The sequence below is a fragment of the Anopheles ziemanni genome, chromosome 2, assembly GCF_943734765.1.
Source record: "Anopheles ziemanni chromosome 2, idAnoZiCoDA_A2_x.2, whole genome shotgun sequence".
In the NCBI taxonomy this organism is placed as follows: Eukaryota; Metazoa; Arthropoda; class Insecta; order Diptera; family Culicidae; genus Anopheles; species Anopheles ziemanni.
Window position 1 is genome coordinate 13530560 of NC_080705.1, and position 27331 is coordinate 13557890.

Consider the following 27331-nt stretch of genomic DNA (forward strand, 5'->3'; position numbering starts at 1 on the left):
CATCAGAAAGTTGATACGTTGATGTCCAACGTAGAGGAAAAGTGATTTTATTTTACTCACAGAGTGCAAAGCCATTAATAATACATATCGATTGGTATGAATACCATATTTGAGGAACAAACACTTGCCATTTCTGTTCTATTTCACCCTGATCAGTCACTTCCAATAACCAATCGAAAGTAAATTTTGCTTATGGTTTCAAATTTGGTAGTGAATAAGCTCTCAAATACAAACTGATAATAATTTTTAATGGTATCTCAGCATTCAAAACAACTAAAACTGTAAACATATTGAAACCCACAACAACAATCTTAAATTAAAAAATGGAATAAGATGTTAATTTTTATTATAATCGTATTTTTATAAATTCAAGCGAAGCTATTTGATCTTGCTATTTCTTTTCATTAATATTATGTTTAAACAACGCTTTTCTATAAGAACACAATCTGTCATGCTTAAAATACACAAATTAGATTTCTGTTATCCTGATGAACCTCGGTCCCCCCTCACATTCTAAAACTGATTCAACAGATTAATCATGCTTTCCACGTCATCCCAACCCACAACCAGCACTGAGTCAGAGTGTTTGAGCAATTATTCAAAACTTTTCCCTAATCCGGAAACAATATCCTAGTACGCGTCGGAAAAGAGCGCATTCGAGCTCTACCGTCTTTCCCGCGCCTGGTCACGATAAAATTGACTCATATTTGTCCTTAACCCATCATAACTTCATTTCGCAAGAAGCACTTTCCACACCACGCCGTCGACGGGCCGGAAGTCTTCCGAGCCGGGAAGGATTTGCTTCCCGTTTGTCAGTCGGTCTGTCTGGCACTTTCTGGGAGTGTGTTTATGTTTACAGTCACACAGCGTGGCATAAAGTAAACTCACCCCGATCCTTATCCACTGCCGGGCGCAGTGTGTGGGTGTGTGGGTGTCACACGTTATCCAGTGTCACGAGAGCGGGAAATCTCCAAAACCCCGAGTGCAAATATATTATGACATTTTATGTACTTAAAAACAGTCGGCAAAAGTTTGGCGCGCCGGCGGAAGGACGACATATCCGTTGGAGGGGTGCGTTTTGGCAGATGTGTTCTTATGCTTCCCAGCCACCTATCCCCCCCTTTTTTCCCGCGCCCGTAGAATACTTTTCCGGATTGTGACGCCAAATGGCGATGCTTTCCCGAAGCTCTTAGCGCAACCCCAGCAGACTCGCCCTTTTCCCGGGGTTGCAGATCTGGATTAGCTTCAACATGACGACAGCACGCCATGCTCCGGAGCGCGTTCGAAACACACGCGCCTGACGGGGAAAACCCCGAACCGAAGAATATGCCAACAGTTTCCTCCATTTCGGTTTTCAACACCCGGACAGCCGGGGCCGGGAGGGTTGAACGGGGCCGGCTTGGAACGTGGGAAAAGTGCGGTGCCGATAGAGAAAACTCGTCCGCCGCAAGCTGGCGAACAGGCCGGGCGCAATAACCATGATTTTGCCACTTTGGTTGACGGTTTTTATGTCGGCTTTCATCGTTATGGTGGTTTGAGGTTCCGGCGGGTTCCTTTTTCTTCATTTCTTCTCGAGACGAGCGGGGAAAAAAAACGTGCCAAAGAAGCAGCACGGTTAGAACACTTCGGGGTAGTTCGAGGCAAAAACAACTCCGGTCGGATGCCGTCACGGCTAAAGAATATGAAACCAGCATAGTGGAAGAGGTTGTCTTAGTAAAAAAACAGGACCAGGAAAAGGCAACGAAATGTGGCTTGAAAGTGGATTTTTGTCAAACCGTTTTATGGTCTAACGATAAAAATCGTTTGTTTGTGTGTAGGGTGAGGATTGGGCAGGATTATTCCGCAGGTTGAACCGCTCTGCATGCTCCGCACGCGAAAACGAAATAGTGTTTCTCATAAACGAAACCAATCGAAAGTGACAACCGGCAGGACGGGTCGCGATAAATCGAAATGATAAATGAACCTTGATACCAGCCAAACGCTTGGCCAGTCCCTGGTGGTATAAGGGATAATTTGTTGTTCACCTTTGCTACCCTGCCAACTATACCAGCGATGTATTTAACATGTTCAAAGATCGTTTATTTTTCATATTGAATGTAGGATACCGCTTAATCATGTGCTTCAGAATAAACAGAACATCACAGCTATTGGGTTAAAAGTTTCAAATTGCTCTTTCATGATTAAATATCCTGCTAATACTTAATACCAATCAAATTCATTAATTTGTCGCAACAAATAACATAGCAGCTAAATATATTTTCCACTCTTCAAACGAAACAAATTAAACGAGAATTAATCCCGCTATACAGCAAAACATAAAAAGTCTTTATTAAGTACATTTCATTACTTCAATTTCAACTTTTGCTTTGATGTGTACGTAAACCGTGAACATACACTCCACATATCTATATCGGATTATTTAATAAAATTAAATACCAGCCATACCGTAACAAGCAAAAATCGGTCGGTTTACAACTTGTAACACTACCAGTGATGGAAATCAAATCTGTATTTCGTCCGTTTATCCTGCAAACACTCGGTCACAAGCTAGAACAAACATAACACCGCCCGTGTGCAACAAGTGAACAAATGCTTCCCATTTCCCGCAGGCGTTATCAAACAAACATTCACCCAATCCATTCCTTCCTCCGCAGAGAGGGCTTTGCGAGGACAAAATTGTTCAATAACACTCAAACGACCACTCGATTTCACCACCCATGACCCGACAAACAGTTGTAGCACTGTGTCCCGACCGGCAACAAAACTGCCGACAATCCCAACCCAACCAACTGTTGAGCCCGACGGAAGGGGCCATGTCCGGAGTTCGCAAGACAAGCGTGCAAATTTAAATACGACCCATTTCGAGGCCCTCTTTCGAGCATTATAAGCGCTTGCCTTATCGCCCCTTCCCGAGGTGGAAAGGTGGGGATTGGTTTATGGCTTCCTTCCGGGTTTCGGTCCCTGGCGGGAGAATGAAAAAAAAACTACGGGGTGACAAAGCTAACACATATTCGCACCAATTTGTTTCTCGACCACCACCGTCGTGGTCCCGATCTATGTTTGTTAACAATTTTATTAAAAGCAAATTATGCAGCAGGCAAGTCGAAAATCAGCTGCCACACTTGGGGAGGACAGGGCGCGTTTTCCTCTCTCTCTCTCTTGTTCTTCGGTTTCCTCCTTTAGTTTCCTCCCTTGCTTTGGCGAAGGATCGAAAATCCTTCAGAAGTAACTTTCGTCCCCACGTTCGTTTCTCGACGGCAGCCATGGAACACCATGGGAATATGATTGAATATAAATTACGAAATTTTTCCCAACCGCCTGCCTACTTCCTTTTTCTTCCTTTCACCCCGTCGCGACTGCTGACAACTTGGTGTCAATGTCTTCTGGTGAGTCTCTCCGGTGAGTTTGGCCTCTGGACCTCCGAACTGGGGGGAACTGCAGAACCAGGACCGACCGACCGACACCACCGATGTGACACACTGGAAATATTAGCATTTAGATGTAAAGTTTTTGCCACACTTTCGGATTCGTCTTTTCCCGCTCACCATTGCTGCACGCGAGGAAAGCCGTTTGCCACCGGAACTTACCTCCGTGTTGCTTGCAATGAAAATTCACCGCTGCGTAGTGGTCGCCTCCGGGTCCGCCTACCTTTGGCTCAAAATATGCTCGACCCATCGGATCCTCCCTCTGGAGATGGTCGAAACATCTGTTTCCTAAGGACAAGGAAAGCTTTAAAAAAGTGGGTGAAGAAAACCCGAAGAAAACGACCATTCGAAAGTGGGCACGGTGGTTACTTTGGAGCTTCTTTAATCTTCACTTCCGGCGACGCGACGGACGCTTTGAGGGGAGTGTTCTTTAATCTCATGTTGTTTTTCCTCCCTCATCGACGACGCTCGTTCTTCGTTACCCTAAAGGTCTCACCATACTTAAACCCACGATTTCTTAAGATAACATCGTCCGGGCGTTTCGGAGTTGGAGACAAGATTTAAGAAGCGACAGCATATGTAACTAAGGGAAGCAAGAAGGTCGTCCGGTAGGGAAAAAAATGTGCTCCCGATGAAACTATGATTACACGGAGTTGAGTGTCTGCTTTTTTATTACTGCGAGAAACTGCATATTTTATTAAATCTTGGATTGTAGTACCTTCTTAGTTTGATGCGCAGAAGAGTGGATGAAGTACGTGTTTCAGCATGTTATTAAAAGTTTATGGCCTGTTAGATAACAGCATCAATCAAAACTACTTTTGCTTTGATACATTAAGGGTTTAATGAATTCCTTTTTCACATTCTTTCGGTATCAATACCATTTCTACATTTTAATTAGTTTTTTAACATGTTTGACACTCTTTATAATATGATTTATATGCAATTCTCGCCGGCCATCAAAGCGTTCATTTGCTTGCAGCTGTTTTTTTTCCGTATGCTTTGGACATTCGAAACGAGCCTGATCTCTTGGAAGAAAACAGACCAAAAAAATGGGCCAAGAACAATCCTGATTGTTCCTGAAACAATCTAAATGAAATAAGTGGCACTCGGCATAAAACTCCAATTATGCTAAAAGTTTTCCATTTCCGCGAGGCATCTGCATCAGCAGAAATGAAATTAAGTTTCCAAACAGTTGAAAATCGCTTGGCAAAATCACGCTCATGCCTTCCGGAACCGTGGGGATGTTTTATTTTCCCCGGCCCGAGCGCCGACGAGAAAAGAGCTATTTTATGTTTCATTCAAATCGTTCTCGCTTGCTGCTTTAGATGCCCTTATGCGCGCTTATAGTTACACACACAAACAATGCAAGACAGTATTTTTTTTTTATATAGCTCTTGAGTTGTTGTTTTTCATCAGATCATTTTCTTGTCTTAGAGTCGCCTCTGGCTATCTTTTCTCTTGGCTACTCAAAGCTTCACTCATTACTCCGGGCCCTATCAACTGAGCATAATTGGTATCCGCCTGTCCGTGCTGCTGCCATCTTCAGGCTCTCCACCATTAATGAACCCTCACTGATTATTTTACCTTTAACATATCTTTAGTAAAATGTTCGTGTATACCGTTCCAACGATAAAAATATTTCAAAGAATATTCGAACTCCTTATTTGTATACTTGTTTAAAATATCTAGAACTGACCCCGCAACAGGTTTACCTCAATTAGAAGACAATTGTATCGAGACCCTCAGTCTTCTCGTAGACAATCAAACCGTCATCGATTTAATAATGCCATAAAGGCGCCCATTTTCCCACCACAAAACCGCAAATCCAAACCCGTCCTTATGAGACCGTCTAGGGAAAACGAAACAACATTCAGCGAACCGTAAAGTGTTGATGATGTGACCACTTAAAGCCTCGTCTGCTCTCTCTGCTGCTGAAGAGCGGCTCAAAAACCGACGAAAGATAACGACGGTTCGAGACATCGAGTGGAACCCACCGGTTTACCACTGATTTGATGACCCCCGGGGGCTCGTAACACTTTTCCCGGACACCGTCTTCGCCTTCTCCTTCCGCCAGCACGAATTTTCATCCCAACACCGACCGTCCTGAGGCTGGATTCCTGCACAACACACCATTCTGGCACCAACCATCATCACGCCCAACAAATTGAATTCCCATCAAACGGGAAACTCAGTCGACGGGGTATTCTGGAGTGGATGAACTTTTGTAACGTACAAGAACAAGAAAGTTCCCCGAGAAGATGTTGGGCCCCAACTGTGGTTGTTGCAATGGAAATAAAATTCCCTCCCCTCTGCCCTTCGGCCTCAAACAGAATACACAAACCGATATATAGACAAAAAAATGCGAACACTAAGATTCCTCCAAAGCTCCCGGTCAAACCGACGAAAGAGGAAGCAATAAAATATTTATGAACATGTTCCTTCTTCCTCGGAAGAGGATCTAAGGAAACCGTTGATTTTCAAAGTTTGGCATCCCCACCAGCAACCGTTGTGGGGGGGAAAGTATTTGGCAAGCTGTGTGGTTCAACGTTTTTTTTCCTTTGAAAAATGAAAAGAAATTGCTTATTGCGTTGATTTAAAGTAGGGAAACCCCCGGAACGAAAGAAGCGTAATGCATGCTCGGAATCTCGGAACATTTTACTCAAAAATTTCGCTCCCATTTTTAAGTCCACTTGCGAAACGGTGGTCACTGGAGGGAGCGCGGAGGGTAATGCAAGCCGAACGTGCAGTAATATTTCCGGTCCGTTTGAAGTTTGGCCTCCCGCGGCAACAACGTGGTGCATTTTTGATTAATTTTACATTTCGGTTCTGTTTTAAGTGAAAATTATTAAAAATTATTCTCAAGCAAATGTTTGCAAGTACAATTTTTAAGGTGCAAATGTGTAAAAAGTCTTTGTTATTAAACTTTTCCATTAAACCGCAGCGTAAAGCTGTTATTTCAAAATCAAAGACAAACAGAACACCTGTGAACATTCAGATAAATCGTTGATCCCAAGGGCTGGGAAAAGAAACAACCGTTTGCAAAACACTTCCAGCAGTTACCAAACATCAACAGCATTTTAGCATTCACAAGTTCTCCAACGAATAAACAACCGACACGTTTCCGTTCTTTCGCCCGTACGGAACGCAAATCTAAATTTGAATATCGTGCCACACGCGGATTTAAGCTTGCGGGTGCAAAATGAAGTCCGGAAGAAAGGAAAAAAATGGCGATTACGCCTCCTTTTAGCCCAGCTCTGCTCCTTTTCCAACGCCCCCCGTCACTCGACAATGATCGCATCACCTCTCGTGTACGGCTCATCAGCATGACGAATGAAGGAGCTTGATTTATCCTCCGAACAATGCGAAAATTCTCAACAAGCCTTAAGCCAACAAGCCATTAAAGCACTCAACGCTTTCCACTCCAACCAGCGGGTGATAGAAGAAGGGGAAAATCGTACGACACCACAAGAGTTGGGCCCGGGAACTGATTCTATCTTATCACCCGGATGGTGCGAGGATTCGTACGGCATCGAAAATCGGACGCGTACGTTCATATGTTCGTATCGCGTGGAAAACCAAAACCGCCAAAGTCGACCGTACCTGACGTAGTGCCGTTCGGAGAAGGAAAAACGCTTACGGTGGAAGAGCTAAACCTGATGGCGGGCAACGTCATTCCACGCACCTGCTTCGGAACTCGAGCGATCCATCTATCCTTCTCCGGCAGTGAAGGTTGGGGCCACAAACCCCGATGGTTGCGACCATCGATGCCGTTCTCGGTTCATTCGTAAGCCTCCCTTTAAAACCCGTGGCCTGTGGAAAAATGGCCTCGGATTGCACATACACTATGTGATGCTATTCCAGTGAAGGCGAATGGCGTTCTGGACACATTCTGGCGTAACCTCATTTCAACGAACTGACATCAAATGTGTTTCAAACGAATCCCGATTTGAGGCCTTCCACAAATAGCGAACATTTGCGGCTTATCCATTTTTCCACAGCGGATTTTGACCCCATCAAGCACAACATGTGGAATATTTCTATCCTATTTCGAGGAAATTAAATTGAAACAGTAAATCTTCAAATCAAACAATTCATCCAAACATTTTTCTAATGCATATTGTATATGCAATATAGTTTCCGTGAAAAACTAAGTATAAAATAATGAAAAAAATGACAAATATTCCATGTTATCATCCAACTACGGTGGCAAATTATACGTTACTTTCAGGCAACGGTGTTTGTAAAGTACGCCTTAGCACAATTTGTAACGTCCCTTGGGCTCACTCGCGGATGCAAATCGTCGTTTATGTTCCTCTAGACCAAAAGTGCATTTTTCCAGCCAAAACGGACATAAAACGATTCCAACCAACTCTTCCCATATGCTTCAACTTACTGCTAGTTTCAAGGACCGTGCACATAAAAAATCACTGCCCACAGGACTCTGGAAGCTGGACCGAACGGCTCCCAGATGTGTTGTCCGTGTCGATGGCAAGTGGCAAAATGCGATTACGTTGCAACCGAACGTCCAGAGAATCAGAGACGACGAGGAAGGATCCAGCACTCGACAGCAATATCACCACTGATGCTTTCCGTGGTAAATCCTTAAAGTGTTTCCCCTAATGTTAGTGCTAAATGTGTTGTTTTTTTAAGTGCTCTCATCGGAGGTTAAGTATGTTTTTTATGAAGGAAAACTTATAGTAAGAACTGAATTTCCACACCTTTTTCCTATGTATGAAACGCGCTATCGAGAATACGTATTTATTTAATGTTTGTTTTTGAATTTTGCGATGATTTTCTGATCGATCGTTCAACAACAACCAAGTACATGAAGGCTTCTGAAAAATAGGTTGCTGTTTCTCATTTCAGAAAGTAAAAGTTAACCAAAAGTTACAAGAACACTTCAGAGAAAATAAATAAAGATACAAATAGGTTAATTTTCGACTGTTGGATCAAGTTTTTAAGTCAGTTGAAAAAAACCAAAGCCCTTTCAACTGCACACTCCTAATAAATCAAACCATTTTCTCGCCTCTCCGGAAAATGTGCTTGTCCAGCTGCTGCCGGTCGGCAAAGAAAAACACCCAACGTCATCGCTGATGGAACGGAAAACAGATGGTTTCTTATTCATAGCCTAATCATCACGTGGAATCAACGATGCTACCTGCCGTATCGCCACCCTCAATCGGCCATTGCTATTAACATTCCAATCAATTCAACCATATCAGATCACCCCGGCCAAAGCCACTCAGCAGCGACGGCCTTTCGATTTAACCTTTCGCTTGCACGACCGAAAGTCTGGTCACCGTACCAGAAGCCATCGGCCACCAGGAGTTCAACCTCTGCTCTGGACATGATCTAGCTTTGAGGCTAGAAGTCCCGCGAGGCAGGCAAGGGAAAAACTCATGCTCTTCCAACACCGCACGAATGGAACGGTTCGTTCGGTGCAGTACGCTGGTCAGCTCCCGGTGGAATTTACACCTCGATTCGATTTCCGTACCCGGTGCTTCCTCGTGGCTGAACGGGTGGATTTATTTAAATTCAATTTCCATCCACCTCACCCAGCAATGGACCCTTTTTCGAATCCTGCAGGGCAAACATAACACGGTGCGGCCTTCGATGGCAACGGCGGCTTCGGTACTTTCACTTCACTTTGTTTTTCCAGCCATTTAGAGAAGTGTACCCTGCTGGTGTTTCGGTTCCCTTTTTGCAACGATTTGATAGAACACTACGCTAAACGACAGTTTGAAAGCGAAACAAAAAACAACCAGAAAATCCTCACCGAACACGACGACACGATGGTCCCATTCAATCGGTGGAAAAATCCGCCAAAATAGATGGAAAACAAATGAACAGATTTGAGCCCACTAAATGGATCTCTTTCCGTGTGCTTCTCAACCGGTGTGAACACATCAACCAGGTACATTCTATTCATGGCAAATCTTTCTGTTTGTTTTTCTTTCCTGCCATGTTTTCCATCGTCCGAATTGGTTTAAGTTTCGTAAAGCAAATTGAAGCACACAAGCGTTCCCGGTAGAGTGGATCCATGAACCGTTTAACAAGAATGTTCTCTCGGGTACAGACACAGTTGCCTTGTTCCTCACCAACCACTCGAAAGGATTGTGATAATGCGGAAATTCAAATTTATGTATTATCAGCCCGCAACTCTCCCGACGCTATCGGTGCCTCAGGGTGATGATGTGTCGGTGCTAATCCAATGAAAGAACCGCGAGTAAAAACGTGGCATGATCGGCTCGGGCGGGGAATAAAAACGCCAGAATGCTTTAACAAGGTTTTTGTCGATTCACTTTTTTTTCTTTCTTTGCCACTCCCAGAGGAGTCCACGAACCATGTGCTTTACTATCCATATCTGCAGACACGGTGTCACATCTTCATGGACGACGTTCGGAGATTTCATTTTTTGCACCCCTTTCGGTTATAGCTACCGGGGGTTTTCCCCGAGTTTCGTTCCACCAGCGCCATCCTCGAACCCAGCTCGGAAGTAATAAAATACGTGAATGGCATTAAAAATTCATTCATTCGACTACCGAAATGCAGTGCCCGGATTTGTACCGTGCCGTTTCGGTTACGACAGTCTTGGGTGAGAGGCGGAGGACCTTTGGGACGGTGGAAAACAGAAAAAAAGGATTCGTTCTTTCCCCTGTTTTGTGTCCCCATACGGACTAGACATACTCGTTGTAAGAAAATAGAGTTATCAGTTGTAAGGAAAACGTTCCCGGAAGTTCGTTTCATGGTCTCGCGCATATTTCACGGTTAGCGCAATGCCCAAAACCCATACTTTTATTTTATCCTCAGCCATGACTTTACCTTATGATTAACTGTATCACAGCTAACAAGTACATACGACTTGACGTTAGAACATATTTTTTGAAAGGCATAAAACACGCTTAAAGCGCCACATCCACAATCCCGGCCCGGTTTTTAGTAACCCCGGTCACGGACCGGATGCCGCTCGTTATGATTGCAGCTTCGATTACTAATTGACACATTCGACTGCGGCACGCAGGACACACCAGTGTGCGATCGGGACAATTAATCAATCATCACGCCTTATTAAGCACCATTATCTCCAACGCCGCCAATGGTTTGGGTTGACAAGAGCGGGCGACCGGTCACGCCCCGTTCGCGACAGAAGTCAGTTATTTATTTGCGTAGTCAATCGGACTATTCATGGAGTATTTAACGCTCACTTATACTACCAGTAAAAAAAAAGATTAATCTCACATGCCTTTCCCACGCACGATGAAACCGTTACGATGGTTATTTACGTACTGACTGTACGCATATTAATTGGGAGAGCCACGATGGCAATTTTAAGCAGTAAATTTCATTATCGAGTGCGTGAGTACATTAATCTACAGACGAGTTTTTAATTATCCATCACAACTCTAATTGAATTTTTCTTAACTTAATTTTAAGGGAATTTACAATCGTCGAAATTCGTTTTTAAAATAAACTTAAGTTGTGGATTTATTCAATATAGTTGATTAAGCACAAGAAGCGAATTCTTTCCTCCCTCAAATTGGCAAAATTTATAAACATCCAACAACGTACCACTTTAAAATCTCCCGTCACGATGACCCTCGATGGTTCGTGACTCGTCATCTCCACCAAATGCATTTGTCATATGGCACATAACGACGTTGTACGCCAGGACGTGCAACCATTCCTGCGACATGACACACATCTATCGTGCCAGATGGACAATACTCCTCCGCGCCATGTTTAGAGTAACAAATAACTAGACGATAAATTTCCCCATTCCCATCAGTTCCGCTGAAAAATGCCACAAACTGCATGAAAAACCGGGATCACACCCCTCTTGTTGGGAAGTTTTCGTTTCAGAATGTTACTCCCCATGATGCATTTGACAAACGTGAACTCATTGCTGTCACTCATCTGCTGCGTTCTTACATGTTTTGGATGAAGTTTATTTGTGCGGGACCGCGATCGTCGTTGAGTTACACCACAGTTACAAATCTCTAGCTGTTAACTTTACGTTTTCAGGTGGTAAACAACAGGGAAGTCTCGGTCCATAGCCCGAACGAGCGGAAGTGATCTGAAAAATGTGAAGAATGTTTACCGTTACACTTTATTTACATTTTTATTCTTCTCGGTTTCACCCAGTTCCACCGATGCTCTGGATACCGCACCAGCTGGTCGGGGTGCCACTGTACTTCAACGTGACGCTGGAATGTTTCACCGAGGCGCACCCAACATCGCTGAACTACTGGACACGCGAGGACGGCCACATGATTCATGACTCCAAGAAGTACCGGTAAGCGACGAACTGCGAAACAGCGTCCAGGTGAAACTCAATTCCACAAACTTCGTTTCTCTTGTTCACCACCTCGGCAGAACGGAGTCCAATGTCGGCATGCCGGTGTACAAGACGCACATGCGGCTACACATCTACAACATCCAGCAGACGGACTACGGGACGTACAAGTGTGTCGCCAAGAATCCACGCGGCGAAACGGACGGAACCATCCGGCTGTACAGTGAGTACATCTGCAATTCCCTTACGCAACCTGCTTAATCCGGCCCCGAAGACTAATAAGATAGGACAGATTAATTCATAACCGTGGGCACGTTGACACACCAGGTTTCACTTGACACCCGCCCGAATGCGTTTGTCACGTGTGTCGTGCCGCTTTCGGGGTACTACTTAGAGATCCGCCATTACCTTGGAGCAAAATGAAACTAAACAACCAAACAAACGAGCGTTTACCGGAAAGCGCACGAACACACAGCCTCCCTCTTCCTCTGATTCTCTCTTCCACGAGTTCACAACTTTCTGCGGTGCTTTGTTGCACCTAACACCGAGCACGGTGCGCCATAAATCACAGTTCCGTTTATTGGCTGACAGTTTTAATTACACTTATTAAATCATAAATTAAAACTTGCCGCGCTGCCGGCCAGCCAACCGGCAAACACCTGTCATTGAACGTACAATAATTGAAGCTATTATGTTTTATGAAATGCATTCCAATGGAACCCTGCACCCTGCCACCTTCACCCGGCCGTTCTGTTTCACTCCATTGGTTTCATCGCTGGCAACGTGAAGTTGACAACTTCTGGGACACGGCTTCGGCCACGCCACAAGAGGTGCTCGCGTACGAGGGGTGGTTTTCATTAAGTTTCTCCAACACCTTTACAAATCGACGATTGCGGATGCTTAGGTCCTCCACAACATCCCCTGCACCGGGAGGAGGAGAAAAATAATCTCATCCCAAACGATGGTCCGACTTTGTGGTACGATTTTGAAATGGTTTTCACCCTGAAACCTGCAACTCGAACGTACGAGCCGGCGTACGAGACTGCCTCTGTACATTAGAGGGGGACTAAGAAGGGGCCGTTGCAGTCAAGATTCTTCCACCCTCCGGGGAAAATCCTCCCCCAGCCGACGAATCTTTTGAATTATCTTACCAAGGGTTACCAAGGGTAACGCCATCCGTCCTCCGTCGGCTCAACAAATGGGAAATGGTACACACTCAAGAACAATCCCGCCAACATAACATTTCCCATGAACTACGCTTCCTCCACGCTTTGCATAATTATTTATTCAGCACAAAAACACAAAAGGCAACTGGAACCGTTGCCACACCTGGGCGGGTGGCGTTGCTGGCGAGATTTTTACTCCCACCGAGTGGCGTTTGCCTTGGCGTAACGAAGCCTTCGAGCTTTCCCTTTAAAACGGGAGATGGGGTATTCCGAATGCAACCCAGGGAAGCAACGGGACGCTGGCAGTGGATCATTATTTATGACCAAACATGCCGAAACCAGGCGTACCGTGCATGATTTGTGCCAGCAGGCGGTCGGTCGGAAGGCACCGAGCATCAGGTTCATGCTCGAATCAAAGAATACCTGGCCGGTTGCCGTGTGTGAAAGTGACTTCCCGAAGATCTGCCCACCGTACTTTTCTTCCGCCGAGCATCCGAGCGTCCGGAAAATGGCAGCTTGCGTTCGAGTGCATTCGCATGTGAAAACAAAATGCACTGCCCTCGACACCATCCTGGCCGGGATGAGCCGCCAGCTGTAGATAACCAACCAGCGCTTCTCGTTGGGCAAAGGATTTTGCATACAGGTTAAGAACTTGCCGTACGAGCTGGCTGACGCTAGGTAAACACAGTTGTTCTTCTTGCGGTCGGTTTGTGGCAATGTTTTAGATTGTTTACCACAGCTTTAGTTTTAACCCCGGTCGTATCTGCTCGGTACGGGAATTTTGTGAAATCCTAGGACCATCGAGAGAATCATCGCCAACGACTTCATTAAAATACCTTCCGTAGAAACCAATGCAACGTTGGGAAGATGGGGAGGATGAGAAAAACAAATACGAGTGAAGAGATTTTACCATTTGCTATTATTGAAATCAAACCGAAGAGGAAAGTAGAATTGAACAACGTTTAATATTTTAGAATATTAAATTTTTAAAAATCGTTCAAGGCCACGTATTCTATTCAGATTGAAGGCTAAGGTTGAACAACCCGTTATGATATTGATTTATCGTGTCTATATCGCTTTTTCCCCTTCAAGAATGTTTTGTTTGTAATCTATTCAATGGGCACAACTAACCCACGAAAACCAAGTCAAACATTTCTTTCGAAGTTAAACCCCTCACCAGTTTACTTCCGCAACAAACAAGTCCTTTTGACAGGCTTCGGCATACAAACAACTTAGGTGTACTAAGGAAATTCATAAATAATTACCTTTCCAATGGCTCGCCGCAAACGATTGAATCCATTTCGGACGGCATCAATTAATTATGGCGACATAATTTAAAACTCTCCGCTAAACCATTTTCCTTACCCAACCACCCCCAGCGAAACCTAACAAAGCGTAAAGTTACCTCTGCCGGGAGGAAAGCTAATAAATGAAAAACAGGAATAAAAATTCAACAAAACGCCACTGTTCCAGCGACGTCGCGAAACGCAGGGTGTGCCGTCCAACGGAAGGTCATTGTTTGTGAAACCTCAGATATGCCCGCACACTCGTTTTGCTCGCGAAGGAAAACCGCAAAACTTCCCTCGGCGAACAACAGCGGGGGAGCGGCGAGTCGTCTGATGGCCTTTTTATCGCTGATTTGGCACCGACTGGGAAGAGGCGGTGGAGAGTCGGATCCTGTGGAACGCCGCGGGGACGAGTTTTCTCGTTTTCTTCCGACGGAAATTCAAACGAAGCGTGCTTCAGTTATTTTTGCGCGACCATCCATTGCCTCCCGCGTCAAAGGCCAACGCCGGGCTGGCTCGGCAGTGCAAAAGGACCCTCGCCATCGTCATGATCGGCGCTCTCGTCGTCGTCGTCTGGGTGGTCCATTATTACTCTTAATAATCATATTTCATTCAACCATTGTGCGGCACATTGTTTGCTTCAATAAAAATATGTTTTTCCAGCGCATTACCCGGGCTTCCGGTATGCTGCGACTTTGCCATTCCCGGTGTTTGCAGTCTGTGACGAAATGACACTTCGGCCCCGGTTCGACGGGACTTTGGCCTGAGCGCGGGCGGAGTCGGAGTCAAGGTTGTAGAAAAATTGCTCAAACGTTGCAAGCATAAAACTTCCTCACTGTCTTGCAAACCGCCGCCACCACTTATGATGATGCTATTGATGCGGCGGTACCAATACTTTTGGTTGGTTCCTAGAATGGACGAATAAATTATGATTACAGATTTATCCATGCTCGATTCAAGGAAATCTTGACATGATTTGTGTATCATTTTATGAGTATCTCTTTTTATTTGAGAAAGAAGGACTTGATTTAATTTTCTCACGTTCGAGCAAACAAGATTTAAAATAGTTTTTTTCCTACACGAAACATTAGTTTTTACTGTTAGGATAAACATATCAATTTGATAACTTAACATTTTCTTAATCACAGAAAAAGATTTACACACACTTAATTTATCTTAAATATACGTTAAATCAAGCTTAAGAACTCCTCTTAAATATTTTGTACCTTCGTTTGCAAATTCTCGTTTGGAAAGACGAAGGAAAATGAGTTTTTCCATCACTCAACAATCGCCACCCCCGGCCTAGTGCCTGTTCTGACCAAACCACCGTTAACGGACGAATGAACACCTTCTTTTGCATCATTATGAACCATAATCAACGAAACTCACCTTTTTCCTCTACCTCAAGCACGGGCAACCAGCACCCATTTCCCAGAGGAAATGTATACTTCCCTTATGCTGATGGCCCTTGTCCCTCCTCGTCCGAAGAACGAAGAGCTGCCAGAAAACCCATCCTTCGTTTTCCATGTTTTCTTATGTTTGTAGTTCACCTTGCCTGCTTGACTTTATTCGTCCGGAGGAGTTTTTCGCTCGCTCTTGCTCACTCACTTTTTCTTATTTATGATTTATCACTCTTGACTTACTCGACCCCAAAGGAACCCGGTGCTATTGAATTGACAAAGGATGCTTCCGCTATTCGCTTTTCACCCGGCTTTAGCAATTCCCTTTTTTTGTTGTTGTTACTCCTAACGCTACTGCTCTTTTCTACTTCCGGTGAACGGTAAGTCCAGTGGACAGAATTTTAATGAACATATTGTTATTTAGTCATCAAAAATGAAAAGTCATTAATTAGGTCCCCACTTGACGCAATGAGAGACTTTAAGGATGTTTTTTCTGTTTAAAGTGATCAAACAGAAAAAAATGTTTCATGTTCTTGCTGATAAAATTAACAACTTACAGAACATTTGATTTATTATACTTTTACTGCAAAAATTAGTAACGCACAGAACATAACTTTCAGACAATTTTAAACTTCCATTTCCATTTTACAAATAATTTTCTACCGTACGATCACGTTTTCAAACCAATTTTACCCAGCCATAATGAGCAGGACTATTTAAAGCAAACTTTGCGAAAAATGATAACCGCTCTTGCCGAACCTAGTAAAACTTTAGGAGCACGTAACCTTCGAGAAATTATGCCAGCACCAAAACCCATCCTAAAGTAATCTCTACGCTACTATCGGATGAGACACAGAAAAAGTCATACCAGGCTTTCGCCAGGGACTCATCCGTGGTATAGAAGACGATGCTTAAGCAAGAAGGAATTTTACGCCCCCCTTCCTGAAGGTAAACTCGTCCTCGTAGGATCGTAACGCTATGTGGCTTCCCTACTGCTAGACTGCACCTCGGTTTGTTACAATTTAATTGAGCTTATTACATTTTTATTCATAACATAATCCAACATACTCGCAGCTAAATATGTTACTCCCGTACCGTTACCGCCGAAGGCCGTATACTGTCTATGGAGTTTGTTTCGCCACCGAACTGCTCTAGATCCTGTAGTATAGTGGAGGGTGATGTAATATGATTACTTTCAACATTAGTGCCGTCTACTGAACGATGCAACGGAGCTCGGAATGCTCATCATGCGTGCAATACTCAACCCCTTTACGACTACTGCTATTATAATATCCCTTTCTGGGACGATGGAGAACACATGGAAGAGAGTAATACTGGAGACTAGAGCGAAAAATGACTTACATTAGGATGCTTTGTGCGGTTTAACCAAAGACATCGAAGAATAAATCATTACATCAAATTAGACACCAAGTCGGGATGCCATAAAATGTTACCGAACGATGCTTCAAGATAGTGCTTTGTTAAGCTACTTACACAGTTTTGTTTAGTTTTGGGAGCTTGATAATATTTTTTTTTTCTCATTTAGAGATAGGTCAAGAAGATCCAAAAATATTTAAGTCCCTGCTTACTAAATCTACAAAACAAATTAAACAATACCAAAAGTTTTTTAAAAGAAATGACACAAAATAAGTGAGAAAATATTTCAATTATTTATTACTATGATAATCTAGTAATAATTCAGTAACTACTGAAGGTGAACATATCGCAAACACGAATATCTTCCACATTCGCTTCATGTCGAACACCCCATATACTGCATGATTTTCATTTCCAAAGTATAAAAACAGCAATTGCGTACCACGCTGTAGCTCTCCATCATTTAATCCCCCTTCGATTGGCAGAACAAAACTGTATTGTCCATTTGCACGCTCTCCATCCGCATTTGACGCATTTGCAGCAGCCGTCCAATTCGGTAATGCCGGTTACAGCATTCTGCAGACGCACACCGGCGCATCCGGATGCGCTTATTACCGCTGTCGGAGTTGTGAAGAGATGAAATGATTTATGGATTACGTAAATTCCAATTCCAACCGGCAACGGAGGCGAAAGGCTGACCGCTCGGACCGAATTTTGCCCTTGAGCGAGCTTTACACGGCCAGAGATCGGGGCTGGCTTTTACAAACTCATTATAAATTTGCATCAATTAAGCGTATCCTTCCAGGCCGATGCGCAGACCGTTTCGTACTTTTTTTGTATTATTGCGGGTGTGTTTGTTTTGACTGGTTTTATGTGTAATTTTGGCAACTTTTGTTTTCAGTTGGAACGGGATACAACAACGTAAAACAAGCCGCTGAAGGAAGACCGCCAGAGTGGATCTTTTTTATCCACTTCAATCAACCACTCTGGGGTTTGTGAGGGTTTTTTATTTGTTTCTGCAGAAAACATTTCCAGATCACTGATACAGAGAGTAATGCTGGATAATCCGGTTTTACGTTTCCAGATCGTTTACAAACCGTAACCGTGAAAACAAGTGGTACTGGTTTGACAAAATTTAGCATTTAATATAAGTGAACGCTGGTATTGGAGAAAAAGTTTTAAACTGATTTAAAATGCCTCCGAGCAAGATGTTATCAACCAACTATTAATCTAAAAGATTGAGTTGTGAGTTATATTTTCCTTAATTATTCGGCTTCCATTATTGCTATAAATCTAACCATTATTGCACTTCTTATCTAAATTGTAAAACTCTTCCTACTCAAATTAGTGATGACCTTTCGCGAGAAAGAAATTACTTCCCGAGTAGGTGACCAATGAACCCACGTAGTAACTTTTTAAACATTTGATTTATGAAGGACATCGTGCAGCAAGATACTAAACATTTTATGGGCACAGATTCATCATCGAGTACTTCATCTTTGCGCCCTCGCCAAACGAAGTCGGGAAACATATTCCACGCGAATGTTTACGGTGAAGGATCTAATAACCGCTCTTGTTTACGTCGCCCATTGCTTCAAATTACACCATGCTTGAGAAATAGTATAGCAAAGTTGGATCTTTGGCACGTTACGTAGCCCGAGGCTATGAGGTAAAGTTACGCCGTAAAAACACTTCTAAGATGGGCATCCAGCCCCAGCTTGCCTCAGCTCGACTAGCGAGAGGAAGCTATGTAATTCGAGCTCCGGTCAAAAGCCGCCCGGTCACAGCTGCTCTAAAGGGGTGCAATTTTTCTTTTCTTATTCAAATTTTGCCTCGCTCTTTTTTTTCTACTCGAAACAAGAGTCGGAGAGCTAAACTTGAAACATCACCTCCACCCACGGAGATTGTTCGACAACAATACGAACGAAAGGATAATTTCAGTTCTTTCCGACAAGCAAGCTGTCACTGACGAATCCTTTTCCCCTTCATTTCATGCCCTTTTCCCTCGCAAGGCTCCAGCGTTGTGCGTCAGGCCGTCGATAACTTCAAACTCCCACTCTCCGACAGCTGTCTTCTTTCTTCATTTTTTCTTCTTCTTTGTGAGAAAAATACCAACTCGTTGCCTTTACCGAACCCCCAGCCGCTTGACGCTGATTGCTGCGGATTTTGCTGCTTTCCTTGAGGTTTCCCTTTTACGGTTATCTTTTGCAACATGCCTGATACGCCACACCAGAAAAAAAAGAAGTGGGCAACTGAAGACTACGGAACGGAGAGGATGGTCATGACGAAGGGAAAATAAGAAGGATAACCACCTTGACACCCATCTATTTTGGAAAACATTAATTTTTACCGCTGCTCTATCGTGTTTGTATGAATGAAAAAAAGGAAAGTAGAATGAAAGAAAAACAAATTAACAAAAACTGAAACTCGAAAAATATATCCATGACGAATCAAGAAAAACTACTGGTAATTGTAATTTATTGCGATTTGCAATATCTTTTCACGGATTTACTAAAAATATTATAACCATTCATAAAAATCTTAAACATAAAATGCTTTATTGTTGGATGCAAAAAGTTTTAAAAAGGACATGAAATAATACAAAAGTAACGGTTAAGGTTGACAACAAGCCTTAAATGGCCCGTTAAACCGTTGAAGGTAGCCGATCGACGGGTTCGGCACCGATTAGAGGACAAGCTTTAACATGTGGCCCAAGCATTTCTACCTCTTTAAACCCCTACAAACATTCAGAAGGCGACGGGTTCTCCCATCACATCACCTTCCCATCTTGATGGTGGCAGTTGATTTATATTCTAGACGCACCCTCTGGACGTCAGGGGTGCAAGAGTCTTGGGTTTTTTTATGCTACTTTCATTCCTTTCATGTTATCCATTTTGGGGCTACCGACATCGGTTTTCGGTTGCCTTATAAATATTCCAACGGAACATCCGCCACCGAAACGGTGACGATGGATAATGTGGATGGATACCGGGCGGGGAGCGGCGAAGGAAAATAATGCCCACCAAACAGTTACCAACCGTCGTCAGACGGAGGTAATTTTGAACCGAAATTCGTAAAAAAGAAAAACCACCCACACACACATCGGAGGAACGCAAAGAAGAACATAGGTTCCGGTCAGGTTGAGGCTGAGTCCTTGCACCTTGGAAAAATTCGCTCACCCTCAGAGGATGGGTAAGGCTACCTGTCATTGTTACTGCTTGCCGGCGAGAACGAGGTTCACCAGAGTCACGGGAAAGAGGGATAGTAATTTCCGCGCACGGGATTCGAAACACGAAGCCGAAAAAAACACCGACAATTTGAACTGTCTACAAACGCTGGCAAGGTGGGCGGATGCTTCACGCCCCCAAAATACCCACACCTGCACAGCTTCAACGGTGATGGCGTTATTATCAGCCTCGTCATCGTCATCATCACCATTTCGTTTCGACAGTTGCTCTCCGAGCCGACGTTTGAGACAGTGTCAAATAATGGCAGAATAGAACGCAAGTCATCGGCGGTTGATTTATTGGTGAAAATGGTAAAATAATTGAACAAGGACTTTTAAGTTATTTTAAGGCACGGAGGGAATTTCTCACCCTTGGTGACAAAACATCGGGCAGAACGGACGAATCGCCAATATAACCGTCATCTGTTTTTTTCGATTTCTCAAAAATGAATGATTTTATTTCTACCCATACCAGACGTCCCTTGAAGCCTTCAAACGATTCTATTTATACAGATGGAAGAAAAACTTTCTTGATTCGCATTTCCCGAATTCGAGAAGCACAGGCAAGCAATCCAATCATAAATAAAATAAGATATCATTCCGGTGAACCATAGCAAATCTCCGATCCGGTAGGATATCGTCGTAAGCGAAAATTCAAATGATACCACCCTACCGACTTCCGGTTTCGGTTTTTCCCCCCACCCTTTTCCACTTTGACATTTGCTTTAAAACCAACCACAAAACATTACCGAACGGACCGGATGGATCATTTGTATTTCCGCTGAACTGTTTGAACCTCTTCTGCCTCTTCTTTTGCAAGGTGAGCCTTTATGCTTCGGCCCGTCCCAAGGTTCTCTTATTTGATGCCCTCGAAGTTTTGAGCTTCGTTCCTCGTTCTGACCTAGTAAATGCTGCGGAAAATGCGTAGGCAGCGGCAACAACAATCGAGCAAAATATACCTATTATGCCTTCCTAATCCGGTCCTGAGACGGCATAGCCTTGGAAAGGAAGAAAATGACCCGTAACTAATGCTGGCGTAATGCTGTTACGGGGGATTTTATATTTGGGGTCGGAATTGGCATGTTTTAGATCGGAGCTCTACATGATCTTCCGTTTGCGAGTGTAGGCTTTTGAGGTGAATCCAAACTGTTTTTTCAATCGTTTACAATCAAGGTCGGAATGAATCTTTGTTTAAAATCATGGAATCTATTTTTTAAGATCACATCTCTAAATTCGAGTTTCACCGGAAAATACAGTTTATTTTATTTATTTTTTTAAATTTTCGTTCATCCATCTTCATCCAGGCTTGCTGCCACACAAAATATAATCACCTTCGCTTCGTGACCATAACTCACGATTTGGGAAGCCACTTTCCGAAAACTCCGGGAAGCGTACAAAACTTTCCCTCTAACGAGCTCCCTCGACGGGAGGATCCAAAGTGGATCGTTGGAGTGCCCGTGAATGGCCCGGGTAACCGCCAAGTTATCGTGTCCCTTATGTCGTCCGTAAGTTTTCCCAGTGGACTTTCAATTGGACGAACGAAAGCCGGACTCCCGGCATCCACCGAACGCAGAAATACAGCTCGTTTCCGGCCCCGGAAATCATCTCTTACCAAAGGCGAAGAGCCACTTGGTTGGATGAAAAATATTTTCTATTGCTTCTTCTTTTTTTCCACCCCACCCACCGTTGGCCCTTTTCACCTCTTTCCCGATCGGTACGCATTCAGTCGCGCCAGCAGGACTAGTACTATTCGATTTCAGCATTATGCTTCCCTTATTTTGGTGTCTCACGGTGCAGGCTAGCCTATGTCCGACTCACCCAAATCTTGCTACGTGTCTTCTCTCCGTGACTATTTTTTCGTCCCTCTTTTTCTGCTAGCATCCACACCTCCGACAACGTCACCCGGACCGCCGACGACCGAGTCCTACTCCGACCAGTGGCCCAACCGGAACGGTAACGATTCGGCGGGCGGCCTCCACCATCATCACGGTCAGCATCCGAATTCCTATTCCGTGCACGCGTTTGATAGAAGTAAGTATGTGCCAAGTGTATCATCATTAAAAGGGGGTCTGCAGCTATTTGTAGGGTTCCTGTGCGTCCTTAAGCACTGGATTACGTAACCCCGAAGGGTTTCACACTTGAGTGGGAGTAATTGAATTAAACCTACCACTAATATGCGAAGGGAATTTCATCGAGACCTTCCTAAGGCCACGAATTCTCAAAAGGGAAAATGGTACCAAGTTGCCGGAAGCAGTGCAAACACAAAACAATGCCAGCTAATAGTTTATGGAAATATTCCACACTCTTTATTCCGAACAGATTCTAAATACTCCTCCAATTTGAACGATATCGATCGATCGGAGCAAAAGTCCTTCGATACGAAAGTCATCCAATGGCCACCAGAAACGATTCGTAACAATCAAGGTAAGTGATATAGTAATATCGAGTGATGTGCCCTACCTTTCCGCTGTTGCCTTTTGATATCTTGTAGAGAAATAATTTTGAAGTATGCAAGTCAAACAATTTTTAGTAAATAATATTTAATAACATTTTTCCACGAACCAAAACATCAATATAAATTCCACATTTCTCTGTTTTCGCGCAGGAGCTGCAGTTACTACCCGAAATATTCTGTCCATTATTGTTAGCACAAGTATGCTATATTTAGCAAAAGTATGCCTCCAGTAATCTCAACAGTAATCAAACCATTCTATGTAAAATAAGTGCACCCGTGCGTGAAGAGTAAACGGAGGTTCAGCCACTTCGCAAACAAACGGAACGCTTGTTGTAATTGTATACTTTCTCCGCCGCCGACCCGGGGACAAGGTGATAGATGGTTTGAGTTATTATATTTTTTGTTTCTGATTTCTGAATGCAAAATGTTCGGTGGAAAAACGGACCCAGGTGCGGTTCCAACGCATCAACTGCAACACGCAGCTACAGCAACAAAAGAAACTATTTCAACATGTATAACTGAATGCAGGGTTTATAAACATATATACTAAATGAAAAACTATATATATACAAGTATATACTAATTATACAATATATTACAAAGAGGAATCCCAGGCAAGCATATACACAGCAACATTTAGCCAAAACGACGTGAGATAGCACTGCAAAACAATCTATAGGATGGTGTGAAATGTGTAACGGATTGAAAAACTTAACTTAGCGCATATCTCAATTGTCAAACGCACCATCAACTGTAGAGTTTATGTATGTCACAGCAGAAGCTAAAAATTCATACCCAAACAAATGGCTAAAAGTGTAGTATGGCCGTGTTAAGTAAACAAATGTATACCGGAGTAACGTGGCGTAACTTACTCAAATGCTCAAAATTCCCTATAATAATAACTGGCGTATGGAAAATAGATCGATTACATGGTAGTAGATCGATTGGTAGAAAGTGCAAAGAAAGATCCTTACTCCTTACAGCTACGGTGAAAGTGTTTTTGACAAAAAGCTCGACTCTTCCAGCACTGCTGTCAGAAAGAAGTTGTTTTTTTTTAACCAAAAAAAGGAAATGAAATTGAGGAACACAAACTCATTGCAAATGTTTTGAAGGAATGTAGGAATGTACTGTAAACGTTAAACTCGCTACCATGACCTCAAACCATTAAAACAAATGTTCCAGAATGACGCTATTCACATCAAGTCTAGCAACATCAGCATCCGGAGGGAAATATCCGATCTGCTGATCGCAGGGTTACAGTTACTTGAAGCAACATTTAGCATAAACGTTCTTCGGAAAGTACATCGATCAAAATTATTGAAATGCTCATCTGGTGCAGGTGCAGGAAAGAAAAAAATAGTTAAAGCATCTGGAACTAGTTATAGCTTAAAAATCAACATATCAACATATTCTCAGTTTCTTTAAAGGTTCCTGCACACCTGGGAATGTATGAAAATAGTAAATTACGAAGATGTAGGCAAAATTATCTTTTAGTACAATGCGCGCTCTCAAGATAACCATAATAAGTAATAGAACAAATCACATCTTTTAAATTAAATTTTTATAGATAGATATTAAGTTTCAGAGACCGACGCGCTCTTTTCTAACGGTCTTTTGTGTGTTTTATCAAATAAATGAAATTAATCTATCGATAGCAAAAACATGATACGTTAAACAGACATGAACGTTATACTGGGAAAACGCATCCAAAGTGCAGTTTGCAGATATGCTTTTCAGACAAGTTTGGAAAATTCCTAACATTTTTTCTTATCGAAAGTTTTGCAAAAACGAATCGAAAGTAAGCATTGGGTAGCGCTATGAAACTGATTGCGACTTAGGCCCTGGTCCTATTCGAATGCATTTCGAGCACCATTTCCAACGATAATTGGATTTCTTTTGCAACTGGCCTACGATTGTCGACCGCAATTTGGTCGGTCTTACAAGAGTGGTAAAAAAGTAGCCTCGTCTTACGAAAACCACCCTCGTATTACTCTTCCAGCGCTTGGCGTACTAAATCATCATCCACACAATGCGTCCCGCCGGCCAATTCCGTAACTTTCCAAACGGGAAAACTTCTTGCGACGCGAACGACATCGTTGAAGTTGGTCGAAGCGTCGGTCTTCCAAAGAATCTTAAACCAGCAGTACGGTTCCATTTGATTATTTTCACATCGTCGGTGATTTCCATAATTACAGTCCGTGCATCAGGCAAGGCAGGGTCTTACATTTATTTTCAACTGATAACTTTTAACCCATTTTTTCGAATTGAATAGTCAAACTTAATACCAGCGATAGCGCCGATGAAAAACCACTATTTAAAATTAAACAGGTCCAATAGTCAGCAAAAACTGCTAATATGGTACTGGAAAGCGTGTAAATTTGGCCAAAGCTAGAGCACACTAATGACGCACAAGCCGCTTTAATTGTGCGACCATTTAAAACTACTCGCCAAGCGATGTGAAACTCCTGTGCTATCTAATATTGTGCCAAAAAGCGTAACAGCAGGATTGCAGGACGAGTATATCACGTTAAAATTTGAAACGAAATTGCCATTGCTTCTGTTGTGATGTTGTTGTTACTTTGTTAAGTTGTAGATGGAGTGAAAGTGGGAAGTTTGTAAAAAATAATCCATGGGCGAAAGCAAAGCGATGTCAAAGAGAATTGGAAAGCAGATCAGGAGGTAAGCCGAATGTTAATATGGATAGGGAAGACATTCTAGTGACAACGAGATATACGTACGATATAAACTAAAAGCTAGTTGTGGACCGCTCGAAGGCAACATATGAACGCGTAACTGGACCATTAGATAAACGTTTGGTTTTCCTTCTGATTTTCCCGGTACACCCGGTACACAGGGAGATCGCTCAATTTGGTGGAGCCTACGTGTGTATTGAAAATGAAATCGCGGCTAAATGTTCCATAAATATTTAAGATGTAGTATGCAAACTGTAAAGAACAAACCTAATGTATCGAACACTATACAAACACACACATACACTCACACACACATTTATCGTGACAAACGCTCCTTCCTCTCTGTAAGCCAACAAGCACACTGGGTGGGGCAATGCTATCAAAAGATTCTGAACACCTAGATCACAAAACCAATAAAAGCTTTGAGTAAAAAACTGTTATCTAGGATGATTAAAAGGTATCGCTATCTATCTCGGTTTAGTATCCGAAAGAAATCATTTAATAATAGTTCGTACGAACGTAAGGTAAGTCTTCAGCCGAATATTGCAGCTGCATATAAAATGCTCCGGTGAGTAAAATTATTTTACTTTAACTTTAATTTTAATAAAATAAAATAAGCTATTTCTTCTCATTGGTTACATTGCAAAATGATCTTCAACTGTTATTCTTTTTTATACATTCAACTCACATAAACTTATGGAAGATATGTTTAACTCTCTGTAGGAAAAAAAATACAACGTTAGTGAAGATAACCAAATAAAAGTTCCAAGTTCATAAATGTGTGCAATAACAAATCACCAGAAGGCGGAATTAAATGAGCAAACTTCGCAATCGGTTAATCTTTTCGACGTGAATCAAAGTTTTCTTCCCTCTTTTACCAAACACCTACGGTGTTTCTGGAAAACTTTTTACGTTTCAATAATCATCTCTACATTTGTCACGGTGCTGATAGGACAACGAAAATGTCCTATGAAAAGTGGTCGCCTGTGGCATCCGATTTCGAAGTAGAACCTTTTTTACAGCGATAAACTTTGAGCAAAGGAATACATTCGCTGATTCATTCAATAATGGCATCATTTGGTATGTATTTTATGAGTAAATGTAATGCAAATACATGTTGAACACGTTCCAATATTTGTCAATGATTTTTATGTTCGAAATTAAATAACTCCCAACGACTGTGTGGAATTTAAGATGAGGTGAACCTCCTGCAATGTGTATTTCAATCGTTTTAACGGTTTTCTTTTCGTGCCCTTTCTTTCTGTTTTACCACACCGGAGACAAAAAAGTGAGGTGGAAAATTTACAAACCGAATTATTTCAATGCTTCTCCATGCGTTCCACAGCATCAGTTTTTTGAAAAAAACCTTTCTTCTTCCATCGTGAGAAAAATGAACAATGCTTTTGTTCAAGATTTAAAAAAAACGCAACGAAACCGGGCCAAAGAAACCCTTCCGGGCGACTAATACTTGCAGAAAGTACCGGAACGATTCCGCTCTTCCGGTTTGGGCTGTGGTTTTCCCGGCACGAGATTAAATGTATAACGTTCATACTTCACCGATTGCTTCCATCGTACGAAACAAAAAATTGTTACATGTTTCCGCTTTTCGACGACCGGATGACGAGCGGAAAGAAGTACTTGCCGAACCTTCGTGGAGGGGTGGGACTAAAAATGGTGGATGTTTGTATTTCCCCTTTTTCCACCAATTGTTTTCCCTCTTTACTTGTAGCCGCATTCAAGTGGGATTCTCAACTCATTGTTTGGCATTTTTGTTTTATTTTTTATGCTATCGTAGTGTTTCACTATGACAAATATTCTTGCAGAATGATAACTGACTTTGAAACACCGCAATGACGAAATGGGTACAAGTTGGCGTACTCGAAAACCACTTCAATTTCTCGAGCTGCGAGATACTAGCAATGGCAGGTTTTGCAAGGCATTGCCTTCAACATCTTTAGTGAATGAAGTTGACATAACCGGTAAGCAGGTAGATTAAAACACCCTACGAAA

At 42.8% G+C, this 27331-nt stretch overlaps 1 protein-coding gene across 1 annotated transcript in view; it reads left to right on the forward strand.

The window, feature by feature from the left end:
• LOC131292713 (lachesin-like) overlaps positions 1–22861 on the forward strand; it is a 50090-nt gene extending 27229 nt beyond the window's left edge. Inside the window, exons 6-10 of the mRNA XM_058320849.1 lie at positions 11568–11718; positions 11799–11941; positions 22052–22204; positions 22493–22597; positions 22779–22861. Coding sequence (XP_058176832.1) covers positions 11568–11718; positions 11799–11941; positions 22052–22204; positions 22493–22597; positions 22779–22861 — 635 coding nt within the window. The remainder of the gene's footprint in view (positions 1–11567; positions 11719–11798; positions 11942–22051; positions 22205–22492; positions 22598–22778) is intronic.
• Positions 22862–27331: the final 4470 nt, after the last annotated feature.